The sequence below is a fragment of the Notechis scutatus genome, chromosome 1 (genome assembly GCF_049901735.1).
Source record: "Notechis scutatus isolate UNSWTSFEM ecotype Mainland chromosome 1, rNotScu1.2, whole genome shotgun sequence".
NCBI classification, from domain to species: domain Eukaryota; kingdom Metazoa; phylum Chordata; class Lepidosauria; order Squamata; family Elapidae; genus Notechis; species Notechis scutatus.
In genome coordinates this window covers 311,011,410-311,037,008 of record NC_142009.1, presented here as the reverse complement: position 1 = coordinate 311,037,008, position 25,599 = coordinate 311,011,410, and the positions used below count along the sequence as shown (strand labels likewise).

The 25,599-nt window shown below is 41.6% G+C and overlaps 1 protein-coding gene across 2 annotated transcripts in view; it reads right to left on the bottom strand.

Annotated features, from left to right (window-relative positions):
- The window catches only part of AKT1 (AKT serine/threonine kinase 1), a 107,140-nt gene that overhangs the window by 37,754 nt on the left and 43,787 nt on the right, over positions 1 to 25,599 (bottom strand). For both annotated transcript variants that reach the window (XM_026670115.2, XM_087952262.1), the window contains one exon: positions 2,935 to 3,063. In XM_026670115.2, coding sequence (XP_026525900.1) covers positions 2,935 to 3,063 — 129 coding nt within the window. The remainder of the gene's footprint in view (positions 1 to 2,934; positions 3,064 to 25,599) is intronic.

Below are 25,599 nucleotides of genomic sequence, written 5' to 3'. Positions count from 1 at the left end.
ACAGTTTTGACAACAATAAAACAAAAATAAAACAAAATAAGTCAAGGTCTGCACTAAGTCATAACCTTTATAGACCAGACTGAGAAAGAGTTATTGTTTGGTTAGCATTACATTTTATATGAACCCTGTATAATGGCCTAATGAGATGTATGAACCCAGAAACTATGGCTTATTAAATGAACCCAAATTAAGCAAACAATAGTGAACAAATGAACCCTTTCATAATTTTCATGAAGGGTAATGACTCCAAAGATATTTCACAATTAGCTTCAGCTGGAAGACCTTGTAGCTTATGTAAAAAGGAGTGACATTTCTACAAAGCTGGTATCTACTTTATATTATGTTTTAAAAGCACCAGAAACTAATCATGTTGGGTTTTGAATGGGGAAATTCCCAGATCAGATTTCTAACTAATTCCCAGCTAGGGACTTTATGGTACAATAATATTTAACATGGCTGTGGTCCTTGAAGGCACCATGGTTCATGGTATATCACCTGATTTACATATATAAAGTATAAATGTCTTGGATCTTCAAGGAGGGATGGAACAATTTTCTGAAACAATAAAAGATAAGTTCCAATATTCCTATGATGTCTATGAATGTCATACGCTTGTACCTAGACGTGGAAAAAAATACATATTCTCAGATGTACTTTTCTCATTTAGTTACCTTTGTAGTACCGGCATGTATAAACCTGCATCACGCACACAACCAATTCCTCGTTTTTCAAAAGAGAACTAAATCAGATGAAAATATTAATTCCTATTTGTGATCAACTGTTCCTTCTTCCCCAAATACATTTCTTCACCAAAATAAGGAAGTTCAAGTGTGTTTAAAAAGTCTGTTGTTAAAAGAACTCTAAACTCCAATTCATTCATGGTGGCTGGGTCTTTGAAATATAAGTAGGAGGTGAACAGTGTTTCTGACATAAATAGATACCAGTGCATTCAGATGCAAATCGCCATTATGTGGTTGAGAGGCACCCTAAATTACCCTAGTATCTTCCGAGAATGTCGAAATATTTACTCTGCCCCAAGCACTTAAGAAAAGGGTCAGATTTCACACGATGTAATGGAAGTATCCAACACCTTTTTCTGCCTTTAATGGCATCACCCCACAGACTGATAAATGTCAAGAAAAGAACCTTCCATCTCCTTTTATCTGTCTAGGAAATCTATCTAGGAAATCTATGGAAAGGACAGCTGAAATACTAAGACAGAGAACATGACTTTCAGAAGGACAAATACATGACTGAATTTCAAACTACTTGCTATGAAGCTTCAGAAACATCACTTTGTCTATAAAGAAGTAGGCTGCTTATAGCTATGTTGCAAGCTGGAAAGCAGCTTCATAAACAAGATGTGAAGTAAAATATAGCAAAAAATAAAAGGGAGTGAAAGGGAGCTTTATGTTAATAAAAATATGCAATACCCATTTTGTTAAAGAGTTTGCACGTTTCTATCTGTTTCACTTTCTTTTTAAGTTATGGTCATCAATAGACTAAAAATTGTTGCCACACAGTTCTGATGCTATGTAACAATTGCTTAGGTATTGCTAGGTTTGTTTCTTTAAAGGTGTTATATTTTTTTACACAGGGCTTTAGAGCAGATAAGATAAAAGTAGATCCTGCAATGTATTTCTGTTCAGAATTTTGACCTAATACACAATCCATTCTGTTAGCTTTACCTTCCCTCTTCCCAGACATAATTTTTTCCTGGGTCTAATAAACAGATTCCCTTATTGAGGATTTCTCCCTTGTTTTTTTGCCTATTTCTACATTTTTTTCCTGCAACTCCCAAACTTGCTAAACTTTCCTCTTAAACGGGAAGGGTCATCTTATTTTTAAAAAATGACTATAAAAACAATGATTAGTATATATGGTGTAACTGAATCATCATTCAACTACTAAATGTTACATGAAAAGAAAAAAAAACTTCTCCCACACCCCTTTATCTTGGAAGTGGAGGAGTTATTCACAAAAAGGAGAGGTAGAATAGAGCTTGCATATCAATAAAAATAAAGGCTTCCAAAAAAACTGCACATTGGAATCCCTGGATGGAAAGTCTGGATTCCACACATATTTTAGTAAAACTTTAACCCTCTATGACAGGGGTCCCAACCGCCGGTCCAGCGGACCGGTACCGGCGCGGAACAAGCCTTACCGGGCCGCTGGTTGCTGGGCGCCGCCATCTTTTTGGTAAAAAGCGCTTCTGGTGAGCTTTTCCGGGTAGAAAGCTCACCGGAGCGCTGTTTCGTCATAAAAGATGGCGCTAGCGCTTCGTGAGCTTTTCCGGTAGAAAGCCATTTCTACCCGAAAAGCTCACCAGAAGCGCTGGCGCCATCTCTTTTATGATGAACAGCGCCCGTGACGCCACCGGAAGCGCCTTTTCGTAAAAAGATGGCGGCGCCCAGTTGACGCTGGCACCGGTCGCGGCGCCCAGCTGATGTCGGAACCGGGCCGCGGCGTCGAAAAGGTTGGGGATCCCTGCTCTATGAGACAAGGATGATGGCAGCAGCTAAACTCCCACATCCCTTATATATTTTCTTTCCTTCTCTTTCTACCTCTTCCCTCCTATCCTCTCCATCTTTTCTTTTTTTGGCTGTTTCTGGTGGAAGGAAAGAAGAACAAGTATGTGTATGTTGTACTTGTATGTTTTGTGCGAGAATTATATTTCTGCATGTATGCACTGGCTTTCATAAATTGGTTAGTTTCTTTTAAAGAATAATTAATTTTAATCAATACTAATTATTTCCAAACTATTAATTTGGGATGTGTGTGTTCCTTTGTTTTGGAGTATGGGGTGACTATGAACATATACATGTATAAGTATGTCATACATACGTGTTAGCGGAAAAATGACTTGAGTAGCTAAATCATTTTCAAAAGGTACAATTTGTTAGGGACAGATCTTGAAACTTGTGAAATACTTACGACACACTGAAAAATTATTTAAGGGGGATTCTCGCTGGTCGACATCTTGAGGTCGCTCTTTATAGCCAATAAATGTTCCATCATTCTTCAACAGAAAGTACCTTGGCCTCCATGTTTTAATGTACTCTCCTGAAATGGAGAAAAGAACCAGAATTAAGAATGACTCATAAGTTTTGGGTATTTTCTTTATACCAATGTTACTGCTGCAGGATATATATTAAAAAATGACTACCTGTCCTTTATTTCAGAAAGCTGACTTTAGATTTTATTTTTTCAAAAACTCACTTTTGTCCTTTATTTTGGTCATTTAACTTTTACTATACAAATGGTACCACTTAAAACACATTTGGATTGCAGAAATCCTTTTTAATACTTGCTTCTCTCTCCACATCCCCATCCCTTTTGTTCAATCATGTCTGATTCTCAGGGATTGCCTGGACAAGTTCCTACAGCTTTCTTAGCAAGGTTTTTCAAAAGTGGTTTGCCACTGCAGCATTCCAAGGGCTGAGAGAAAGTGAATGGCCCAAGGTGGGACTAGAACTCTTAGTCTCCAAGTTCTTAGCCTGGTTATTTAGTCTGCTAGATGTTCAGACTGGATTTGGCATTTTTATCTACCTATCAGTCCTTCCCAAGCACCTGGGATAGGCAGATGTTGATGTTTAGAACAGAACAGAATAGAATTCTTTATTGGCCAAGTGTGATTGGACACACAAGGAATTTGTCTTGGTGCAAATTTTAATGGTTTAATGGTATTAGAGGTATCATTGCTGGATGTAAGCTGTTCCGAGTAAAGCTGCCTTTTGTAATTGGCTGATGGTGACTTTGTCAATGCCGATGGTGTTTAAGTGGTGCTCCAATTGTTTTGGGATTGCAGCCAATGTGGTCTTTGCTTTCTTTTGCCACAGTTCTATTTCTATTTGCAGGTCTTTGTATTTTGTTGTTTTCTCCAGTTCTTTCTCTTCCATTATTATTAAATCTCTTTGTCATCTATCTTACAGTTTGAGATGACTCTAAGTGGATGCCTTAACCACTGCACCAAATTAGTTCTCTATTAGCTTTGTATGTTAGCTTTTAACACTTCAGATATTTTTATTAGAATATGCTTTTTAGCAAAAATGCTCTTGGTTTTTTGCTCTTTTTTGCTTTTGAAATTCCTTTGTAAAGCAAAGTTATAAAAACAATTACAATTTTTTTTATCCTCATGACTTCTTTCAAATTTGCCTCTTTTTTAGGTTCATCCTTCCTTTTTCCCCAAGAAAATATGGTCACCATACATAGTTTAGACCAGGGCTGTTAAACTCCTGGTCCGCAGGCCGGGTGCGTCACACACTGGCCATGCCCACGCCTGGTTTAGCGAAGGGGGGAAAATCCTGATATGTGATGCTGCCGTGATGATGTAAGTTTGATACTCCTGGTTTAGACCATCCCCAAGACATTAAATAGAAAACATGTTTTGGCAGAGTCATCTAATAAATAAAATCTCTTAATATTGTCATCCAAATCTTTTGCTTCCCCCTTTCCCTCCACCTCTTCTAACACTTCAGAATTTGACTCCAAAGTAATTCAGAAACTGCATGGACTGTCTAGGCAAATATCTTACCTTTTTTTAAAATAAGACTAAATAATTGATAAATAAATTGATGCATAACATAAAATGCAATAACGAGCACATCTGTTTTCCCATTCAATACAAACTCCATGATAAGCAAATATTTTCTACCACATTTATAAATGTCAGCTTCAAAAGGGAAAGCATACTTTCTTCAGCTTCTTGCAGAAAAAGATTATTTGTGTGTTGTCAAAGATTGTATTTATTTAATCATCTTTTAAAAAAAAATATTGAGGCAGAATGTCACTTGAGAAATTTTTTACAAATGACAAGAAAAAACAAAAATATTTGTTTTAAAATATTATTGAAGAGAATTTTTTATCCATTCCTGTTTCTAGACTGTATCTTTTGAGTGAAATTCCATTCCATATATTAGAATTAAACTCCCTCTCTGAGTCTTTATGTAGACAATAAAATCCCATATATATTGTGAGAATGACTAAGATTTATGGCATTACAAAAGAATTTATGAAGACCATCAACCTTAAAATAGCTAATGGAGGATTGCATCCTACACAAACCAGGATACTGATTTCTCCAGCTTGGGGTGGCTTTAGAATGATCTCTAACCTTACGGAAGGGAAAAGGAAGATCTTAGCAGGAGGCATAATTGGCTAGCTGAACAGCTGTTTGCTACAAGTCTCACTCATATTCATGCAACTATATAGCTCAGGGATGTCAAACTGGCGGCCTGCGGGACAGATGCGTCAAGCACAGGCCACGCCCACCCCGACTCCGCAAAGGGAAAATTGTTACTATAATGTGACACGATCAAGTTTGACACCTGTGAAATCTTCTGTAAATGAAAAATCGAATGCCTCAATACATGCTACACATATGCTAGACAAACTGGGACGGAAGGAAAGAGTAAGATATGTGAATCTTGCCTTTCATCTACTACTGTTTCTCCCATCCAATAAGCCAGGGCTGTCAATCTTGCGGCCCGCATGCCAGATGTGTCACACGCTGGCCACGCCCATGGCCAGTTTAGCAAAGGGGAAAAAATCCTGATACGTTACATGACAATGCAAATTTGACGCCCCTGCAATAAGCAATACCTCCAGGAATTATTCTGCTAGGCTGGCAAAAAGTGATTAATTTATCACAAGATACACCTGGTACTGATTTGGCAATTGGAATTCATGACTTTCAAAGAAAATGTTCAGTGTTTCTTTGACATGCCCAGATACCTCACTACCATCTGTGATTTAATGTACTATTTTTCCATTGCTGTAGAAGGGCTTTTGAAAAGCAATTTCATACCAGATAAGGCTTTAACAGTTTCACAATAGCATTAACTACTGAACTTGTAAAATGTTAACACAGCTTTGTTTTACTTTTTAATCTGCTTGCAATTCAGGGTTTGAATTCTATATTATTTTCCTGGAATGCATTTTAAAAATCCTGTGTAACCTCAAAAAAGAAAAGAAAAGTCAAAACAGATGTCCCACATATTATTTTTCTGTTATTGTCATTTTTCATCCTGACAAGTGAAGGTTTTTTTTTTTCACATTTACATTTTGCAGTGCAAGTATTTTAAAACAATGGGTTGTGTCACTAATTAGCCTGCTGTTTTCTCAAAGCAACAGCCTTATTTAAGCAAATAAACTGACAAACTTGACCTTTTGGGGTAAAACTACTCATTAAGCTTCTCTTTTTTAAAAGCATACTTATCTTAATGCTTATTGCTGTTTTTCCCTTTTTTTTAAAGGACAAGCAATTAATTGCATATCCTCATCTAGATTGATGTACTTGAGGAAAAAAAAAAATTGTGTGTGAAGAAGTGAGGTCATACTTTGGAAATGCTGAAGAATGCTACATATACACCTTACTGTTATTTTCTTCTTCAGAATAGAACCCACGTACATTAACTGCCCAAACAGTAAATATAGACACAGTTCATTGGAACACAGATACTTTGCATAATATAATTTCATGAAATAGAGCAGAGCAGAGCAGAGCAGAATAGAATAGAATTCTTTATTGGCCAAGTGTGATTGGACACACAAGAATTTGTCTTGGTGCATATGCTCTTAGTTACATAAAAGAAAAAATACATTCGTCAAGAATCATAAGGTACAACACTTAATAATAGTCATAGGGTACAATAAGCAATCCAATCATACTAGGAAACAGTCAGTAAAAATTGTTAGGATACAAGCAACGAGGTTACAGTCATAAGTGTGGAAGAAGATGGGTAAAAGGAAGGATGGGAGGATTAATAGTAATAGTAATGCAGACTTTGTAAAAAGTTTGACAGTTAGAACAATTATAGGAACATAATGTATTTGGTTTGCATTCCCCACGTGTAAAAAAATGCCTTTTTAAGGTTACAGTTCTATATTTGAAGTAATTCAAGGCAGCTTTCATTTAGTCATCCAAATAAAATTTCCTAAATGCTCAAACATAGAGTTTTCTCCAGTAACCAATTTCTGCTGAAGCATCCATTTCACATTTTATTCCCTATTTTTCTAGGAACAACTGCCCAAGAACTATTGTGCAGCAGCTCGTACATTCATCAGTAGCAAATACTTCACACGTGGAATGAAATCAAACAACATACATTTTAATATTACCCGAGAATAATTATTTATCAACAAGTCAAACCCAGTGGAAAGTACCAGTTATACCCAGAGTATTGACTTTTCTCCCAGACCTCTGAGCAAGTAGTTGTTATGGTTGCTAAAACAGGATCATTTGGGGGACAAGGAGGAGACACAGATGAGAGATAAAGTAAACCTTTAGGTACTTTCTGGAGACAAAGGAGACCTTTAGGTACTTTCTCAAGGTGAAGAAAGAGTCCATTCTTTATGCACTGTAAAGAAAATGGCAGCGAGTAGAAAAAAATCCATTATTGCAGGCAATTTTTTTTAAAAATTCCAACTATGGCCTATTCAAAGGACAGGGATGAGTTATTTATTCACAACCCAGGCAAAATATTCTACGTGCCATCCCAAAACAAACAAACAAATAAAAATAAAATCTGCCACTGATTGATTGGAATAGTTATTGCCCAAGTCAACTTTTATTTATGAGCTTCAGAACTAGACTTCGATCACATTTATTTCTTGCTCTCCATTTCAAACTCCAGCTGTTCTATCTTCTTCCAAGAAATGTCTCCCTTGAGAATATGGACTATGCCCTAGACACTCCTCTACAGATGGGCTCTCTTCCTCTCCCCATCTCACAGACCTCCTCTCCCTCTGTAGCACAGCCTGCCACTTCTTCGTCCACCTGCTGCAAGGCCACTTCCTCCTCATCAATACTGACCTTCTTCTACCCTCCTGCCCACTCCAAAAACACAGAAAACCAGCTGGCTTGAGTATTACGTTAGTTTTCTTTGTAAGTTGCTCTTAGCTATAATTGCACATAGCAGTTTCATTTGTCTGAATTTTACAAAGCGTATCGTAGGTAAGACCAAGATCAAAATTCCTTGCCCAGATGAGAGATGTATGTTCATTCCTAGCGACTTAATTTTATTTGTTAAATGATTCTGAAAGAGGCAGAAAATCTTAGATTTGGCTCTCAAAGTATCAGAAAAGGTGAAAACTCCTCTGCTGTCTCTACTAGGGAAACAATTTAGTACAATTAATCCAGTTACTTTTAACTAATATCCCATTCACGCACACTTACCATATGAATACTCTTATCTTGATTTAAAATAAAATTATGACTTTAATGAGTGAAAAAGTATATCTTGAAAGACAACAAATAGATGACAACAAAAGGTGGTAAAAGCAAAGTATACTGGTAGTCTTCAACTTATGATCACAATTGAGCCCAAATTTCTGTTATTGAGACATTTGTTAAGTGAGTTTTGCTCCATATTATGACCTATCTTGCTACAGTTGTGAAGTGAATCACTGCAGTTAATAAGTTAGTAACCCAGCTGTTAAAGTGAATCTGGTTTCTCTATTGAGTTTGCTTGTCAAAAGGTTGCAAAGGTTAACCATATGAATTTGGGACACAGCAATGGTCATATGTATGAACCAGTTGCCAAGCATCTGAATTTTGGTCACATAATCATGGAGATGCTACAAAGGTTGTAACTGTGAAAAATGGTCATAACTCATTTTTTTCAGTGCCATTGTAACTTTGAACAGTCACTAAATGAACTGTTGTAAATCAAAGACCATGTGTATTGGGAATATTTCTTTTTAAGTTGTCTTCAAGTCATTTTGACTCTTGGTCACTGCACAGTCAAGTCCATGTGTAAGTGGTTTGCCACTGCCTCCTTCCTACAGCTTAGAGCAGGGGTGTTAAATTCAAGGCCCGCGGGCCAAATCCAGTCCCCGGGATACTTAGATCTGGCTTGCGGGGTCACCCTGGAAACAGCAAAGGAATAGCTCATGGTGTCTCTGCCAGCGAAAATGGAGGTCAGGGTCTCCGTGCACGCCCCCCCAAGCTGTATTTTTGTTGGCAGAGGGCTGCAGGTGGCAGTCGGGGCGAAAAATGGAATCAAGGCCATGCCCAACCTGGCCACCCCCACCCCCAGCTCCCCGAGGTCAAATACAACCCTGATGCGGCCCTCAATGAAATCACGTTTGATACCCCTGGCTTAGAGAAACTGATTTGGTTACCATTCTAGCATATGGATCATGACCTCATAACTAAATTACTTCTTTGGCCCAGTATTAGCAACCAGAGCGATTCATTGGAGCATCTGACCTTTTAACAGTTCTGGTTTCCTCTCCATCATAACACACAATTCATTCCCTCTCCTTGGCATACAGTTTGTATCCCAAGTTCTCTCTCTTGTACCAGATAGATAAATGTTTCAATTACTAGAGTGAAATATGGACATATTTATGAAAGAGCAGAATGAGAGGAAAGTGAAACTTAAAAATGAAGTTAGGAATGGATTTATAGTATATAAAAAACCTTGTGAATTTTTTTTACAAAATTGCATCTCTGCTTCTAGGCAGTATTCAGAAAATACTTCCGCATTTATGACTGCTGTAGTAGAAAACCAAATGTCACTTCAACTTAGAATCTATTGACAACCAAGTAAGTCCATTATGGCAAAGTTTTGAATGTTGGCTATCTTAAATATTGAAAAGATGGGAAATTGTTCACAGGGAAAGGAAAAATACAATTCAATTGCTCTGTCCAACTTAAGATGTTGTAGCAGTGTAGAAACGCCCGGTGTGTGTGTGTGTGTGTGAGTGTGTGTGCGCGCTTATCCTTGAGCAAAGATGAAATAGATATATACCCTTAAGTTCCTCTTCTAGTCATAAATACTCTCAGAGGAAAAGAGAAGTGGAACACCCACCCAATAGCCATCTGCATTCAGAAGAAAGGACACTTTTAATTTTAAATGTTAAAATAACCACATTTGTACTATATCCTAGCCTGAAAATAAACAAAGAAAAAAGATGAAAATAATGAATGCCTAATTATGGTTTACACAAAATATCTCCTTCTGTTTCTTATAGATTATACTACAAATAATAATATTATTTGCAATCGTGCTTCCACAGTAGAATTCCAAATTTAGCATATATCCTGCACATTCTTGCTTTTTAATTTAATCTTATTCTTGTTTTTAACTGCTTTTAAATTTATATAAAGCTTTTATGTTTTTATGTCTATTTAAATACTATCCAAAGTCGCTCAATGAAGGAGATAGGAGGTTTCTAAATTGGATGGATGGATGGATGGATGGATGGACGGATGGATGGATGGACAGACAAGACTATAAAATTGTATATGCTGCATAGACCAAGTCAAACCATACATACTATGACAAAAAAAGTGAGAGTTCTTAATACACTTAAACTTTCTCTAGCATTTTGGAAGGAATAGTATGCATTAACAATCAAAAGCAAAAGTATACAGAAAATTTGGTTCATTTTATATTTCAAGGCAAAATTACATCCTCAGAACAAATCCCACTCTGACACCTGTGCTGAACAATTTCCCATTGCAATTCTAGTCCACAACGTTGCCTTAATTAAATGTTCTTCTAGTGTTAATGCTGTATGACTTTCTCTTACAATCCCAAACTTCTTTCCTTTTTCGAATAGAGCGCAAAAGCTAGTATTCTTCGGTTACATGTTTTTATTAGAAACAAATCACTTCTCCTGAGAGCCGTTCGGATCATCCAGAGAGTGGGAGGTGCTTCAGTCTCACGCGTTGATGGCTGAGCTCAATCACTGAGGAACGCTCCGCCCTCCATCACGTGGCTCTCTTGCGTTCCCCAGTTTGCGCTCAGCCGTCGTCAAGTTAGGCTGTGCATTTCTCACTCCTTGGCCGATCCAAGACTTGCTCTCAGGTTTGGAAATATTTATAGAGAAAAACAAGTTATTTTCCTTAGCCTTCTGGCGCAGGACTGGGGATTTAAGGGGAGCGCTTCTTTCGCCCCCAGGGGTTGTAGAACGGGCGACTTTCGCGCTCGGCGCTAATTCCCCCCAATTTGATCTCTTGCCTGCCGTTTCTCTCGCTGCGCTTGCAGCAGCTTTACTGATCGCACTGATAAGTGCTGCTGGTATTCCCCCACCGCAAAGCCGCCGCCCTAAGAAGGGCGAAAACTTACTGCTTGGCTTCCTCGGCCTCTTTTAAGGCCAGAGAAGTAAAAACTTCATTGCCCTGAGCAGCCCGGGACTTTAGCAACGTGGCCGATCGCCTTCTAGGGCGCCCCCACGTGGCGGGCGCCATCTTTAAAAAAATAAAATAAAAAGATTGAGGCCTCATAGCGCTGCGAGTAACCGGCCCTAGCACAGGCCTCTCAGCCTGTAGGGCCTTTGCTAATTGGTACAATTTAGTAATTGTTGGCTTCCCGCAGCAGGCTCAGGGCAAGTGATTGCAGCCTATCCCTCCCGGTTGTTGCCTGGGAGCTCCAGCTGCCAGAGGCCTCTCTTCCAGCCTCAGGCGTTTAATTCGGATAATTGGCAATCTTTCATTAATAGAGTAATAATAATAATATTAATAATTACAATTATAATAATTATAATAATAATAATATTAATAATCATATATTACTAATAATAATATTAGAACAAGAATATTAACAATAGTTCTAATTCTAATAGACATTGGAATATCTGCCTGTATGCAGGTCTAGATATTTCCTCATATATAGGTTTATATTTATACTCACATATAGATAGACCTGAGTGAGTTTATTCCTGTAATTTTTTTTTCTTATTGATATTGTACCTTAGCATTCCAAGTCTCATTGGATTGTTATCCTGCTTGTGCAGATAAGTATTAAGAATTATTTCAACATCTATATTACAGAATTTATACATCTAAATTCCAAAAGGGGGTGTGGGCCAGCTGAAAGGACACCCGACCTTTGTTGTAGGTCGAACCCTTGGCGAGCCAACCGCCTTTAACTGTATTACTGTCCTTTCTTGTACAATGGCAGATGACATTCCCACCAAAGGCCCTTCTTTGAAGGCCAAATCCAAATCCTACCACCTGCGCAAACAGGCTAAGGAAACTCCTAAGGAAACTCCTAAGGAAACACCTAAAGAGACCTCTAAGGCTTCTCAGAGAGACGCCCTACGACGTCATAGGGCTCTCGAGAGGGAATTTGACAGGCGGTCCAGAGAGACACAACCGTACTTCCAGCACCCTCCGCTCCTTCTACCTCCAGACCCCCTCCAGATTGTTTTTCCGTCTCCAGGCGCAGCCCATCCCAGGGACACCAGGCTCCCGGCCCATCAACCAGACAACCTCCTGAAGCTACTTTCACGCCCACGGCCGCTGGTCTTCGCCAGGAGGAGGCCCCCATCCGAGATCCCTGCGCACATACAGGCATTGATGGAACGGGCCATTCGCCAGGGGATAGCAGAGGGCCTTCAACAGATGTCCAGGTCTACTCCCCTCACTGGCGCCCGAACACGACCCACCATCAATGAGGTCCTCGCCAGATCAGACCCTACTCGTGGTCAGGTACCTTCTCAAGGGGCAGTCCTCTCCCAGAAAGGGACCCGGAGGAGGATATAGAGTATCTAGACCAATTTGGGGGAAGAGGAAATGGAATGGGGGTCTATGCAACAAGAGGAGCCCCTATCGGAGGTAGATCCTATGGAGGGGGACATGTCCGAGGATGAGGGTCTCACCCGGACCAACCCACTGTTGCGGGCCTGTTCAAGCCCCACATGTTTAAATCCCTTTTATTCAAAGCCAGGAACATCTCTGGCCTGTCGGTGCAAACCTCCTCAGCTCTCCCTCCCGGCAGAAGGTCAGGAGGACGCCATCTTTAGTCAACCCGTGGTGGAGGCGGAGGTAATCCCGGCCCACCCCTATTTCATGACCTGGTCTCAAATCAACTGAATTCTACTAGGGCCCCTCCCGCCCCATCCAGCCTGGACAGGAGGTTCTTTAACCTCGAGTCGAGTTTCTGTGACTTACTCAACACCCCGAGGTGGATGAGCCCATTGTCGGGTTGGCCTCCTCGTCCTCCCCAGTGACCCCCTAGAGGCTCTGAAACCCAAGGACAAGAGGTCCGAGCTCGCCCTACGTAGAGCTCACCAAGCGGACTCCTGGGCCATTAGATCAGCCACTGCGGCTTCTTTCTTCACCAGATCCTCGATCCGGTGGCTTCGGCAACTGAAGCAACATGTTCCCCCTCAACACAAGGGCTCACCAGGACATAGCAAAACTGACGGCCGCGGCGGAATTTTCCGCTGACGCCACCTTCCATGCGGTCAAGTTCTCTGCCCGGCAATAACGCCCCATGTCACTGCTCGCCGCCTGCTCTGGCTTAAACACTGGCAGGCGGACGTTAAAAACAAAGTTAGCTGGCTACTGCCCCCATAAAAGGGGACAAACTATTTGGCACGGCTCTGGACCCTTGCTATCTGAAACCCGGAGCAAGAGAAAATTTCTCCCTCCTCTGTTTCGGAGGTCAGAGTCTAGAGGCCCCCAGCCATTTCGGAGAGGCTCCTCCCGCCCTTTCTACCAGTCTCCCTTCCCGCCAAGGTACTCGAGACCCCCGCTCCCGACCGTTCCAGCCCCAGGATCGAACCGATCCGGCCGATAGGAACAGGAGGGACAGCGGCTACAGGCGCCTTTCAGGGGCTCAGGAGGGAGGCCCTTCCGGCGTAGATAGATCCCGTCCCTCCTCCCATCGGCGGACGCCTCAAGCACTTTGCCAACCGATGGGACTCTTCCACCTCTGATACCTGGGTCCGTGATACCATCAGACTCGGCCTCACGCCGAATTCAAGAGCGCCCCTGACTTCTTTCTGGCATCCCCCTCAAGGGACCCCATCAACGCAACCTAATGGATTCAGCAATCCATCATCTTCTCCAAATACAGGCCATTCAACCCGTCCCACCCTCCCAGCGGGGCAGGGGTTCTACTCCCACCTTTTTGTAGTCCCCAAATCCTCCGGAGGATGGAGGGCCATCTTGGACCTTAAACGCCTTAACCGTTATCTGGTCTATCGCAGGTTCAAGATGCACACCCTGCAGTCCATCCTCCTCAGCATCCGCCAAGGGGACTGGCTATCCTCTATAGACCTCTCCGAGGCCTACCTCCACATTCCAATCCGACCCTCCCATTTCAAATTCCTCAGGTTCTGCTACAACCACCGCCACTTCCAATATGTCGCCCTTCCTTTGGGCTAGCCTCTGCCCCGAGGACCTTCACTAAAGTCCTCGCGCCCTGGCGGCTCATCTCAGGAATCTCCCGGTCCGCCTCCATTGCTACCTGGATGACATCCTCATCCTCTCTCCTCCAGACCCCAAGCAGAGAGGGACATCAGGGTTACTATCTCGGCCCTCCAAGACCATGGTTTCCTAGTTAATTGGCAAAAGAGCCAACTATCCCCATCTACAAGGATCTCCCACTTGGGGCTGTCATTGACTCAGTGCAGGGTAAGGTGTTCCTCTCCCCCGAGAGAGATTCCTTAGTATCCAGGAAGCCGTCAGGCATATCAGACGCTCCAGGAAGGTTACAATTTTAGAATTGTCCAAATTACTGGGTAAAATGGTTTCTTGTATCTCCATTGTTCCATGGGCCCGTTTACACGCTAGACCCCTACAATGGTTCCTGCTCCCATTCCAGCGGACCAGCAGAAGCAACTCAAAGGCCACAGTCAAGGTACCTCCAAAAGTCCTTACATCTCTCCTCTGGTGGACCAGCCCCACCATCAACAAGGGTCACTTCATCAAGGAGCCCCACCGCCTCACCCTTACCACAGATGCCAGCCTGTCCGGATGGGGCGCTCACATCCTCTCGCTCTCAACTCAGGGCACATGGTCTCAGGTAGAACGGGGTGCAGTATAAACTGGCTGGAGCTCCACGCCATCTTCCTGGCCCTGCGCAGTTTCCTCCCCAAGTACGCGGGCGGCATGTCCTCATACTCACGGACAACGCCACCGCCAAGGCTCACGTCAACCGTCAGGGGGCACACAGTCCATCCGCTTGATGAGGGAGGCCGAACGCCTCTGCCGTTGGGCAGAGCGCAATCTCCTCTCCTCAGAGCCGAACACATCTCAGGGGACTCAAACACCCAAGCGGATTGGCTAAGCAGGACCACGGTGGACCAGTCCGAATGGCGCATCCACCCGTCACTATTCAGGGAAGCGACCAGAATGTTCGGTCTCCCGTTAGTAGACCTCTTCGCCTCCCCACTCAACACGCAACTCCCCAGGTTTTTCTCCAGGTACCCCTCCCACGGGCCGAGAATCACGACGCCCTCCGTTGCCCCTGGCCCACAGGGCCTCTATGCCTTCCCGCCTCTAGCCCTGGTTCCCAGAGTTCTCCAGAAGCTCATCTCCGAGAGGGCAGAGCTGATTCTAGTAGCACCCTTCTGGCCCAGGCGCCCCTGGTTTGCGGACCTCCGCAACTTATCGGTGGCCCCTCCCTGGAGAATCCCCCGACCAGGATATCCCTCTCCCAGGGGCCCCTTCAATACCCAGACCCTCAGTGGCTCCAGTTAGCCGTTTGGAGGTTGAGCGGGAACGCTTAAGGAAAGAACGGTTTTCCGACCAAGTTATTGAGACCATTTTAGCCGCCAGGCGGCCTTCAACAACCCGCATATACAACGCCACTTGGAAGGGATTCTGCGAGTGGTGTCATGGTCTCCAGATCAACCCGCTGTCACCTTCCATAGCTCAGGTCTTGGAGTTCCTCCAAGAGGGCCTGAGGAAAGGGCTTTCCCCAACACCCTAAGGCGTCAGGTCGCAGCGCTATCCACAGTCATTGACTGTGATAACCTGGGTTCCCTTTCCCACCACCCCGTATTCGGCATTCCTCAGGGGGCCACCAACCTGTGTCCCCCAACCATACACCGATACCCTACCTGGGACCTTAACAAGGTCCTGTGTCTCTGACTAAGCAACCCTTTGAGCCTCTCAGGAAGCCTCTCTCCAATTCCTCACATTCAAAGTGGTATTCCTGGTAGCTATTACTGCCCGCCGCATATCGGAGTTAGCAGCCTTGTCGGTAAGGAAGGACCTTTGCATATTTCATGCCGATAGGGTGGTCCTCCGACCGGACCCTACCTTCCTGCCCAAGGTTAACTCGACCTTTCACAGGGCTCAAGAACTCATACTCCCGAACTTCTGTCCCAATCCCTCGCGGAAAGGGAGAAGCTTTGGCACTCACTGGACGTAAGACGGGCCCTACGCATTTACATTAAGCGTGACCCAACCCTTCCGGAGGTCAGAATCTCTCTCCTTTCCTTCCAGCCCAAATCCTTAGGCCACAAAGTGTCCCCGTCAACCATCGGCCGCTGGATTACGGCTACCATTTCCAAGGCTTATTTGTCCCAGGCACTGCCGGTACCCAGGGGATCACAGCACACTCCACCAGAAGTGCAGCCACCTCGGCGGCTTGGGCCACCCAGGCTCCAATTTCTGATATTTGTCGGGCAGCCACTTGGGCATCCCCTCTCTTTCATTAGACACTATAAGATTGACACCTTTGCCTCGGTGGAGGCTTCGTTTGGTAGGCGAGTCCTCCAGCGAGTCTTCAGGGAACCTCGGAGATTGCAGGACCAGACGGGGTCCCTCCCGTGGGACAGCCAAGCTTTGGTATGTCCCACTCTCTGGATGATCCGAACGGCTCTCAGGAGAATGGGCGTTGGTTCTTACCTGACACGCCATTTCTCTGGAGCCATGAGGATCATCCAGCCCCACCCTTTAATTGCCGTCTGGGTGGGGCCTTGTTTCGCCAATGACCTATTTAGCATAGGGAGAGCAGAGCAACGCCCTTCTCTTCACCTTCGCTTCACGCAAACTGGGGAATGCAAGAGAGCCACGTGATGGAGGGCGGAGCGTTCCTCAGTGATTGAGCTCAGCCATCAACGACGAGACTGAAGCACCTCCCACTCTCTGGATGATCCTCACGGCTCCAGAGAAATGGCGTGTCAGGTAAGAACCAACGCCCATTTTCTCTAGTTTTAAAAATTACTACAATATAAATTTAATACTTTAGATAGGTCAGATTCAATAAATTCTATCTGAAATTATACTAATTTTGGTCACATCTGCAATACGGGGTAATTGATTTCTGCTTGATGCAATTCCTACTGTGTAAATAATATTCATAGTTTGGTTACATCTATTTACAATCCTTTTAAAAATTGGTTGTGGCTTACTAAATCAGAACCATGGCTCAAGCATTGACCTATTTTTCATTTAAAAGAGCAGTGGTACTTACATACATATATTGAACTATTATGTTTTCACAATTCAAACATAATTCAGTCTGCTGTATTATTTTGACAATCTTCTGGAACTTGATGCACTTCAGGTTAGTTGAATTTTATTTCCAATAATTCAACACTGCCACAATGATAGGAGGTTATGAGGACTAAATTCGGAAGTGCTTTGGGTTTGGGAAGGCTGATGTAATAACATAAGGCTGTTTCAGCAAGCATAATTATGTAATGAGTGGTCTGCTGTCTACCTTCAAGGCAGCAGTTCTTATTGCTGAAGGAAGGAAAAACAAAGCAAAACCAAACCAAAGAAAAAGCTATTAATTTTAAAACCAGCAGTTGAGTTATATGAGTAATTCTTCCCTAGACACACATACCACATCTTTGGACTTGAGCCACTATATTGTAGGGGCGATAGGATGAATATGGCAGTTAGTTTCTTTCCCCCTTTTCTCTTTATACATTCACAAAATATAAAGTACAAGAAGTATAAAGCATAAAGAATGTACCAAAATGGTACATTCACCACACAAAAATATCATACAACGAAAAGGATATTTTGCTGCTTTACACAGAATTTCAATATAGTGAGTGAGGTTAATTCTTTTTCACATTCTGGAAAATGACTCAAAAGTTGAGTTTACATTATGAGAATAACCATGGTTGACTGGTTCAGCACATACTTTGCATTCAGAAGGTCTTAGATTCTACCTTGAGTTCTCTTTAAAATGTATCAGATAGGTGATGTTCTCTGCTTAACAGACTGATGTGCTGCCTCAACAGAAGAAATGGAGAAGTGAGTCACATCTACCACATCCACATCATGCTCCAAGAACAGTTTCACATCAACAGTTCATCAATGTTTTCTCAAAGCATCCATACACAGATGGAAAAGCTTTGATAAATACCAGACAGGTACCCACAGATATCACATTTTATATCTTTATTACAAAAAATGTTGATACTCCACCAACTAAAGAAGAGTGCCACATTAAGCAGACAGATATTCTGAATCTGGACGCTATTATCCTTGATTGTTAGATTCTTACATTAGCAATAATGTAGAAATAAAAGGTATTATTTGTAAGGCAGGACACTACCTGATGTTTAATTTGTATTGCCTTTACTGATTCAGCTCTCTGGATTTCAGACCAGGATCCTTTGATGAACAGCATAAATTTTAATACAGAGCTCCAGTCTATTTTTATAATAGCCCTGTTATGCTGCATTCATTTAGACATAAAATGAATATTCCAGGACTAGGAAAATGCATTAAAATTGAAGTACAAATGCATTTTCTGAATACAATCCAACCATGTTAAGTAATTTAAAATATGTTCAGTTCTAATGGATTTTAAAAAGTTAGCTCTGCTATAGAAATCAATGTAAGTTTATTATAAATACAGGTAAACCTTGCTTCCCGACTCCCTCATGCAACCATTCAAAGTTGTGGCAGTGCTGAAAATTGACTTTGCAATCAAGGCACATATATATGACATTTAAAGTGTCCCTCAGTCATATTATTTTTACTATACAATCAGTATACATTATCCTGTGCGTGACCCATTGTTTTTCTTTATTTTCCTATCACAAACTGAAGAGATTACTTAACATTGGATAGTTTGTGTCTGTGTGCTTATATTTGTGAATCCCAGCTATCAAAATATGTAAGATAATGTTATTCCATAGAATTTGAGCTAGTTAGACCTAATTAACATAAACAAACCTTGAATAATTTAAAATTGCAAAGGCATGTATACATACTGTAAGCATACAGCACAGGCACATGAAAATTTATATAGTACCTACTACATATGGGAAAACATCATACAGAACTACCCTATTTCTCCAACAATACGGCCTCCCCCAATAGGAAGTCCCAGCATGTTTTATAGGCATGAAATGAAATTAAGCCCCTCCCCCAAATTAAGGCCTATATTAAAACATGCGAAATGGGGGGGAAATGGCAGGGGGGCTTGCTGTTAGGAAGTACTTTTGTTGCACACCCGGATATGGTGCTGCCTGCGTTGACCCTGATACAAAGTGCCCCACCAACGCCGAGGTCAACATCCAAGCCGTCGCCGCCTGCCCTAAGATGCAAGGGGGGGAGTCACCCCCCGAAAAGATGGCCTAGCCGTTTTTTCGGGGCTCAAAAAAAAAAAAAAAAAGACCCAGCCTTATTATATGAGAAACACGGTATGTTTTTCTTAAATGTATACAATTATGTTCATTTATGTATTAAATTCTGGTAACCAGAATAAGTCTGAGGCAATATGCAGAAGTTTTTGAAGGAAAATACGAAGGATGATTTGTTTATATTTATATAAATATCACAGAAACACAACTGGGTGACATACAATAAAACTACAAAAACAGTCATTATAAAAACACTCTATGACTATAACATTAATGCTATTATTACAAAAAACAAAAGGCTAGGGACAGCAAAAGGGCTTTAGATATTACATAACAATGTAGCCACTCATCAAATCTCCAAATAATAAAAAATCAGTTCTATTGGTTGATGTAGTACTGATTATTTTACATCTACTAAAAAGGTTGTATTATAAATAAATTGCCAGAAACGATGAACAGTTTATTAAGTATAGTTTTATTGAATGATTCAGAGTTCTGTAACACCTTAGCTTATGTTCTCAAACAAAAGATTAACTGAACAAAGATACTTGGATTAACAATTCAAGATTATAAAATGCTTTCTTTGAAATCTTTCTCTGCCTCAAACTATCTGCTTTTAACCAGACATTTTACTCTCTTCCATTGGTTGCCCCAAAGCAGTTTCCAGATAATGAGCACAATTTTACAATGGTTTCTCATGTATAAAGACTTCATGTCCATTGTTGTATCAAACCCATATGCACAGCACATTAAAATTTCACATTTGTACCATCTTACAATGCCAACTCAAAAAAGCTCCCCTAGTAAAATGATCTTTTTAAAAAAACAGTGTATATGCTTTTAAATATTTCAGGACAGGAAACCCTTTTGTTTCATGAAAAGTTAATTCTGCAGAGAGCTGCATTATGGTCTCTTTCACCCAACTTTCCACCAGTGTATTCACCAAATTGGGAGCTGTCTACAACTGATGGAGTGCTGAACATCAGAAACAGCTGCCACTCCCTGGGAAGTAAGTAGAGAATAATGAAGAGCAAGGCACCAGCCGAACAAAAGGAAATCCATCTTTATTTACCAACTGCTGCAAGCTTCTTGACGCATCAAGCTTATTTGAACATCAGTCTCCAATTCATAGCACAGTGCAATTAAGGAATAGTAACTTAACAACCATATTATCACTATTTTGGAAGGACTTTAAAAAAAAAATTCAGCAGCAGTTTAAAGCAGTAGTTTGCACAATCTAAATGTTACAATCCTGAAAGGTCCCATACAAGTCTGCAAAATGTTTCAAGGTTGGAAAAGGACACATCAGAGTTTCAACTATTCAGGTGCAAAATGTCTTGCATACCTCTACACAGCAATTCTATGCAGGCACGTAGGTTTGGCATATGTGCCCCATCAAGAATAGATAGAATTTTCAGTTAAGCAGATAGTTCAAATTTCAACAGTATCCTGAAATGTGCTGAGTTGCTTTAAGCAAAACTGCTCCCGTCCTATGCCGTAGCTGTCCTAATACATGCATAATAGTAGATTTTTTACATGGGTGCATTAAGTATTATGTGTGAACCAACTTGAGGATTCAGGAAAAAAGTGCTATATAAATGCTAGGTGACAGCCGGTATAAATGTGAAAATTGCTACTTGCTCTCTGGTATGTGTTCCCGATCGAGATGTCCCGCTTTTCTTTCACACATAGGCATTCATATACAGAAGGGGTCCCCAACCCCCAGGGTTGGTCACAACCCAGTACTGGGCCACAGCCCGTTTGGAACTAGGCTACGGAAGCGGTGGGCAAGTGTGCATGGGCATTTGTGAAAGTGGCGAGTCCACACGCATGAAACCATCCCCTCTCACCCCACCCCACACACCCTGTCTCTGCCACCCCCTCCGATGGTCTGGAAAAGTTGGAGATCTCTGATATATAGCATTCAAATGACTGAATCCAGAAATCCGTGGAATTTTCAAATACTAATTCCAGTACAGATTAGAGACAAGTTTCTTCTTATTTCAATTTAAGTTTATTTTGCATATAGGTTGTGGGGAACTAAAACTCATGCACAAACTCAAAGACAGATAGATTCACAAACACATTCAAAATCAGCAAGACTTTGGAAGTTCCTGTGCATGCCTTTTCTAAACCACTTAGAAAAATGCAACAGATAGCTATGAAGAAGCATAATGTCAAATTACTACAATTCTACCATCATTTAAAGTCTAATTACAAAAGAACAAAGAAATAAACGGTTCTACATAGTTCATGTATTAATTCTAGAATAATAAAATTACTAAAATAATAACTTTTTAAATTAAAAATGGCATAACATAGCCTATTAAGAAAGTTCCATGTTTACTTAAGCTTTAAATTACAAAGAAATGTTGATTGCTGGGGTCGTGTTCTTAACTGACCTTCATAATATAGATAATACAGATCTTGTATTGAAACCAGTGTTACAGAATTCACTGCTACTTTGAAGTAGGATAATTGCTGGGGAAGTTGGAGAAGGCTATGACTCAGAAGTGCTTGGTTTTCTACAATGGAAACTTGGACACTGATTCAAATGAAGCTCTTATCCAAGTCGTAAGTATCCTTTGCAAGAGAACTTATGCACTTGGGAAGAAAAGGAATTAATTCTAGGATTTGCATTAACATGTGCCATAAAAATAGTGTTAACAGCTCCCCTCCATTGCTCATAATTACAGGATGGCTCGATTCCAATTGGCTGTGTGGAAGACATTCTAAGGAATGGACTGTGGAAAGGCAAGGAAGATAGAGATCAAGTCCTTTCACTTATCTCTTTCAAATATAACAGGGACTGGCAATCTTAAACACTCAAAGAGCCACAAAGGTCCTAACCGGAAGCCCCCCGTTCAATTCTGGAGCCGACCAGACTCTATGGTGGTTTCCTCACCATAGAGTCTCCTCCTAGCGCAGTCCTTTTTCCTCTACTTGCCCTAACCAAAAGCCCTATCAATTGTGGAGCCGACCAGCAACAGGGAGCCACAGCAGAGGGATGAAAGAGCCACATGTGGCTCCAGAGCCGCAGGTTGCTGACCCCTGAAATATAAGGATTAAATCAGCCTCCCACACTATAGTGACATCCAGGTGTGATACTCTTCACATCTGGAAGGAACCAGGTTGGGAAAGGCTCAATCAGACTCTTTCTTCAGCTTGGCTGTTACTTTTGTGACTAAGCTGGTCCTTCATTCACAGCAGGGTGTAGGTCAGAACTACAAGCTCCTAGTTCCCAGATCAAGTTTCTTAGCTGCAAAACAACAATTTTCAGTTTTTAAAAAAGTCCGCTTACCATCATGTCCACTTTTATTATCCTATCCTAGAAGCCCTAGAATATGCATATAGCTCATTGCCCCTTTTAGATTACTAGAGCAGCTGGAAAAAAGAGAGAGAAATTCCAGTTGAGGAATCTATTCAGCAGAATAGGGCGGAAAGGGAGAGAGAAAAGGAAAGCGGGGGAGGGGGGGGAACAGAGAGAGAATGTGAGTGTAAAATCCCAAATATGCTAATGTGGCCGCAATATGCTTTTGAGGAGATGAAGAGTTCTGGGTTGCTCCTTGAGGAGAGGCACACAAAAGCAACAATCCTGCAGATTATTTTGTTATTTTTCCACGCCCAGTCACTCTTTGGGATGCACATTCAGACTCTGCCTCCAACAGACAGCTGCAAGAGACTGGACTGTGCTCTGCATTTCAATCAACCCGTAGAGACTCCCGTGGAGGATGCTCCCCAATAGGAGAGGTCAAGCCCGAGTCAGCAGACGGTCTGCATCCAGACCCCTTGCTCTGGCAGCTTAGCTTTCACTGACCATATATGGAAGGCTGTTCTGATGGCAGCCATATTCCGAGGAAGGCCAATTAACAGCAATGTGGATCTGCCTCCACCTCCTTCCACAGGCTACTATGGAGAGGACCCCAACCGCTTTCTCAATCTCCCCCTCCCTCCTGCAGTTCAACCCTACATGGCAATGATTGACAGGAATGGCAACAGGTTAAGAGTGGCCTCTGCTTCATGTATTGCTCTGAATTGACTGCTGTTTCTCACGGCCAGCAGAAAACTAACAATATATTTGGCACCTGCTTCATTATTGTATCTTCAGGGAATTTGAGGGCAAGGAGTGTAAAGAATGATTAAACAGTCTCATGTTTAGAGCAACATTCATATAAAGGACAGATGGGAGGAGAAAAGATTTTGCACTGTATCTGAAAACAACCTCATTACAAAACAGAGGCTTTTATCTATCTGGTATCAGTACACATCTGCACATCAAAATGGAATAAATGCTGGGTTGATTAGACTAACCTTCTCCAACTCGGAGACACACACACACACACACACCCCATGTGGCAGGCTTTAATTTTCATAATTCCAAACTTCATTCGGATAATTCCTTAACATCAAGAAGTAATGGATGGAAACTTATCAAGGAAAGATCCAACCTAGGACGAAGGAGAAATTTCCTGACAGTGACAACAATTAATCAGTGGAACAGCTTTGCCTCCAGAAGTTGTGGGTGATTCCAACACTGAAGGTTTTTCAAAAAGAGACTGGACAAACCATTTGTCTGATATGGTAATGGGGCCTCCTGCTTGAGCAGATTGGATTAGAACAGGGCGTCAAACTGGTGGCCTGCACGCCGGATGCATCATGCACAAGCCACGCCCACTCCAACTCCGCAAAGGGAAAAAACATCGCGATACGTCACGTTGACAGCAACTTTTCCCTCTTACACCAGAGGAACAAGGGTAGTTTCAGAGCAGAAGAGAAAAACCACAAGTGTTTTGTACGGAATCACAAAGACGTTTTATACAGAATGACAAAACTTCAGGAATTATGAAAACACTTTATGATTAATAGTTATAGGATTTAAATTGCAAGGAAAAGCTCTGTAAAATTACTTAATTAAAGTAAAACATTTAATTAAATATGGATTCTTCACAGCAAAGTTTTATGTTTGAGAAAGGGGTGGGGAAAGCACAAAGCCTAAGTTCTGAGTTCTAATTTAACTGGGCTTAAAATCAAATCTTTGTTTTGTAACAAACTGAAGACGTATCTAAGTGGTGTGCTGAGGTTTTTATTTGTCCTTAACAGTCTTTTGGTACTCTCTGAATGTCCCTGGACTACTCAGTCAGCATAATCATGGTAGTCTAGCGCACCTGGAAGGTACAAGGCTGGGAAAAGATAATTTAGCAGGTCCAAACAAACAAGAAAACAAACCTTCCACTGTATTGCTTACAGCAATTAATTTTCACTAATGCAAGATATTCCCAAAGGAGCAAAAGAGAATTAATCAGCATACAAAATCCCTGATGCTCTCCTTTGGCACAGTTTACCCAAACTGCTTCTCAAACTACAGCTGCCTCTGATGGAAAAAATGCAAATGAAATTTTATTAAGCGCAAACATATTTAAAAGAAGCTTTAATAGCTCTCCATTTTTGTTATTTTGAAAAGCGATCTAAGTGTCACATTCCAAGATATTAAGACATCAGGGTAAGGCAGAGTACCATAATCTGGTTGTGCTTTATGGGAGTTACAACTCATTATCTGGAGGAAGAAAGTCTCAAGTTATGTTTGCAGTGCTAAAATGTTTCATTGCACTTATCAATGTGCTTTTTACCATCTGTGCATCCAAATTTAAATTGTATGCAGCTTTGGGCAGAAATGATTTGGTGAGCCTTGCCCTTACAAAACCAGTTTGCTAAAGCTACACCAGATCTGATTGGTGTCAAACTGGAAGAACATGTGACAATTGTACTTCTTGCCCCATATGCATTTCATCTTGATGCATATCCCATGCATCAAGGCAGATCTAACATAAAGTTGCTACATAAGACCCGCATAATGTGGAAGATTAACACTAAATAAATTCCTGTATTGAGCCCCACTTACATCAACTCTTCTTCCTTTCCAGCTGTTTTTGCCAGTACTATGTAATTACTAATAATTCATGGGTAAATTACTAATTACTACCAGTAATAATTTACCCATGTTATAAACTGAATACAGGCAAGTCCTCGATTTATGACCACAATGGAGCCCAAAATGTCTGTTGCTAAGTGAAACATTTAAGTGACTTTGCCCCATTTTACGACCCTTCTTGCCACAGTTAAGTGAATCACTGCAGTTGTTAATTTAGTCAAACGGTTGTTAAGTGAATCTGATTTTCCCATCGACTTGGCTTGTCAGAAGGTCGTGCGAGGGGATCACAGGACCCCGGGGCACGGCAACCGTCATCAATATGAGTCGATTGCTGAGAGTCTGAATTTTGATCACATAACCACGGGGAATGC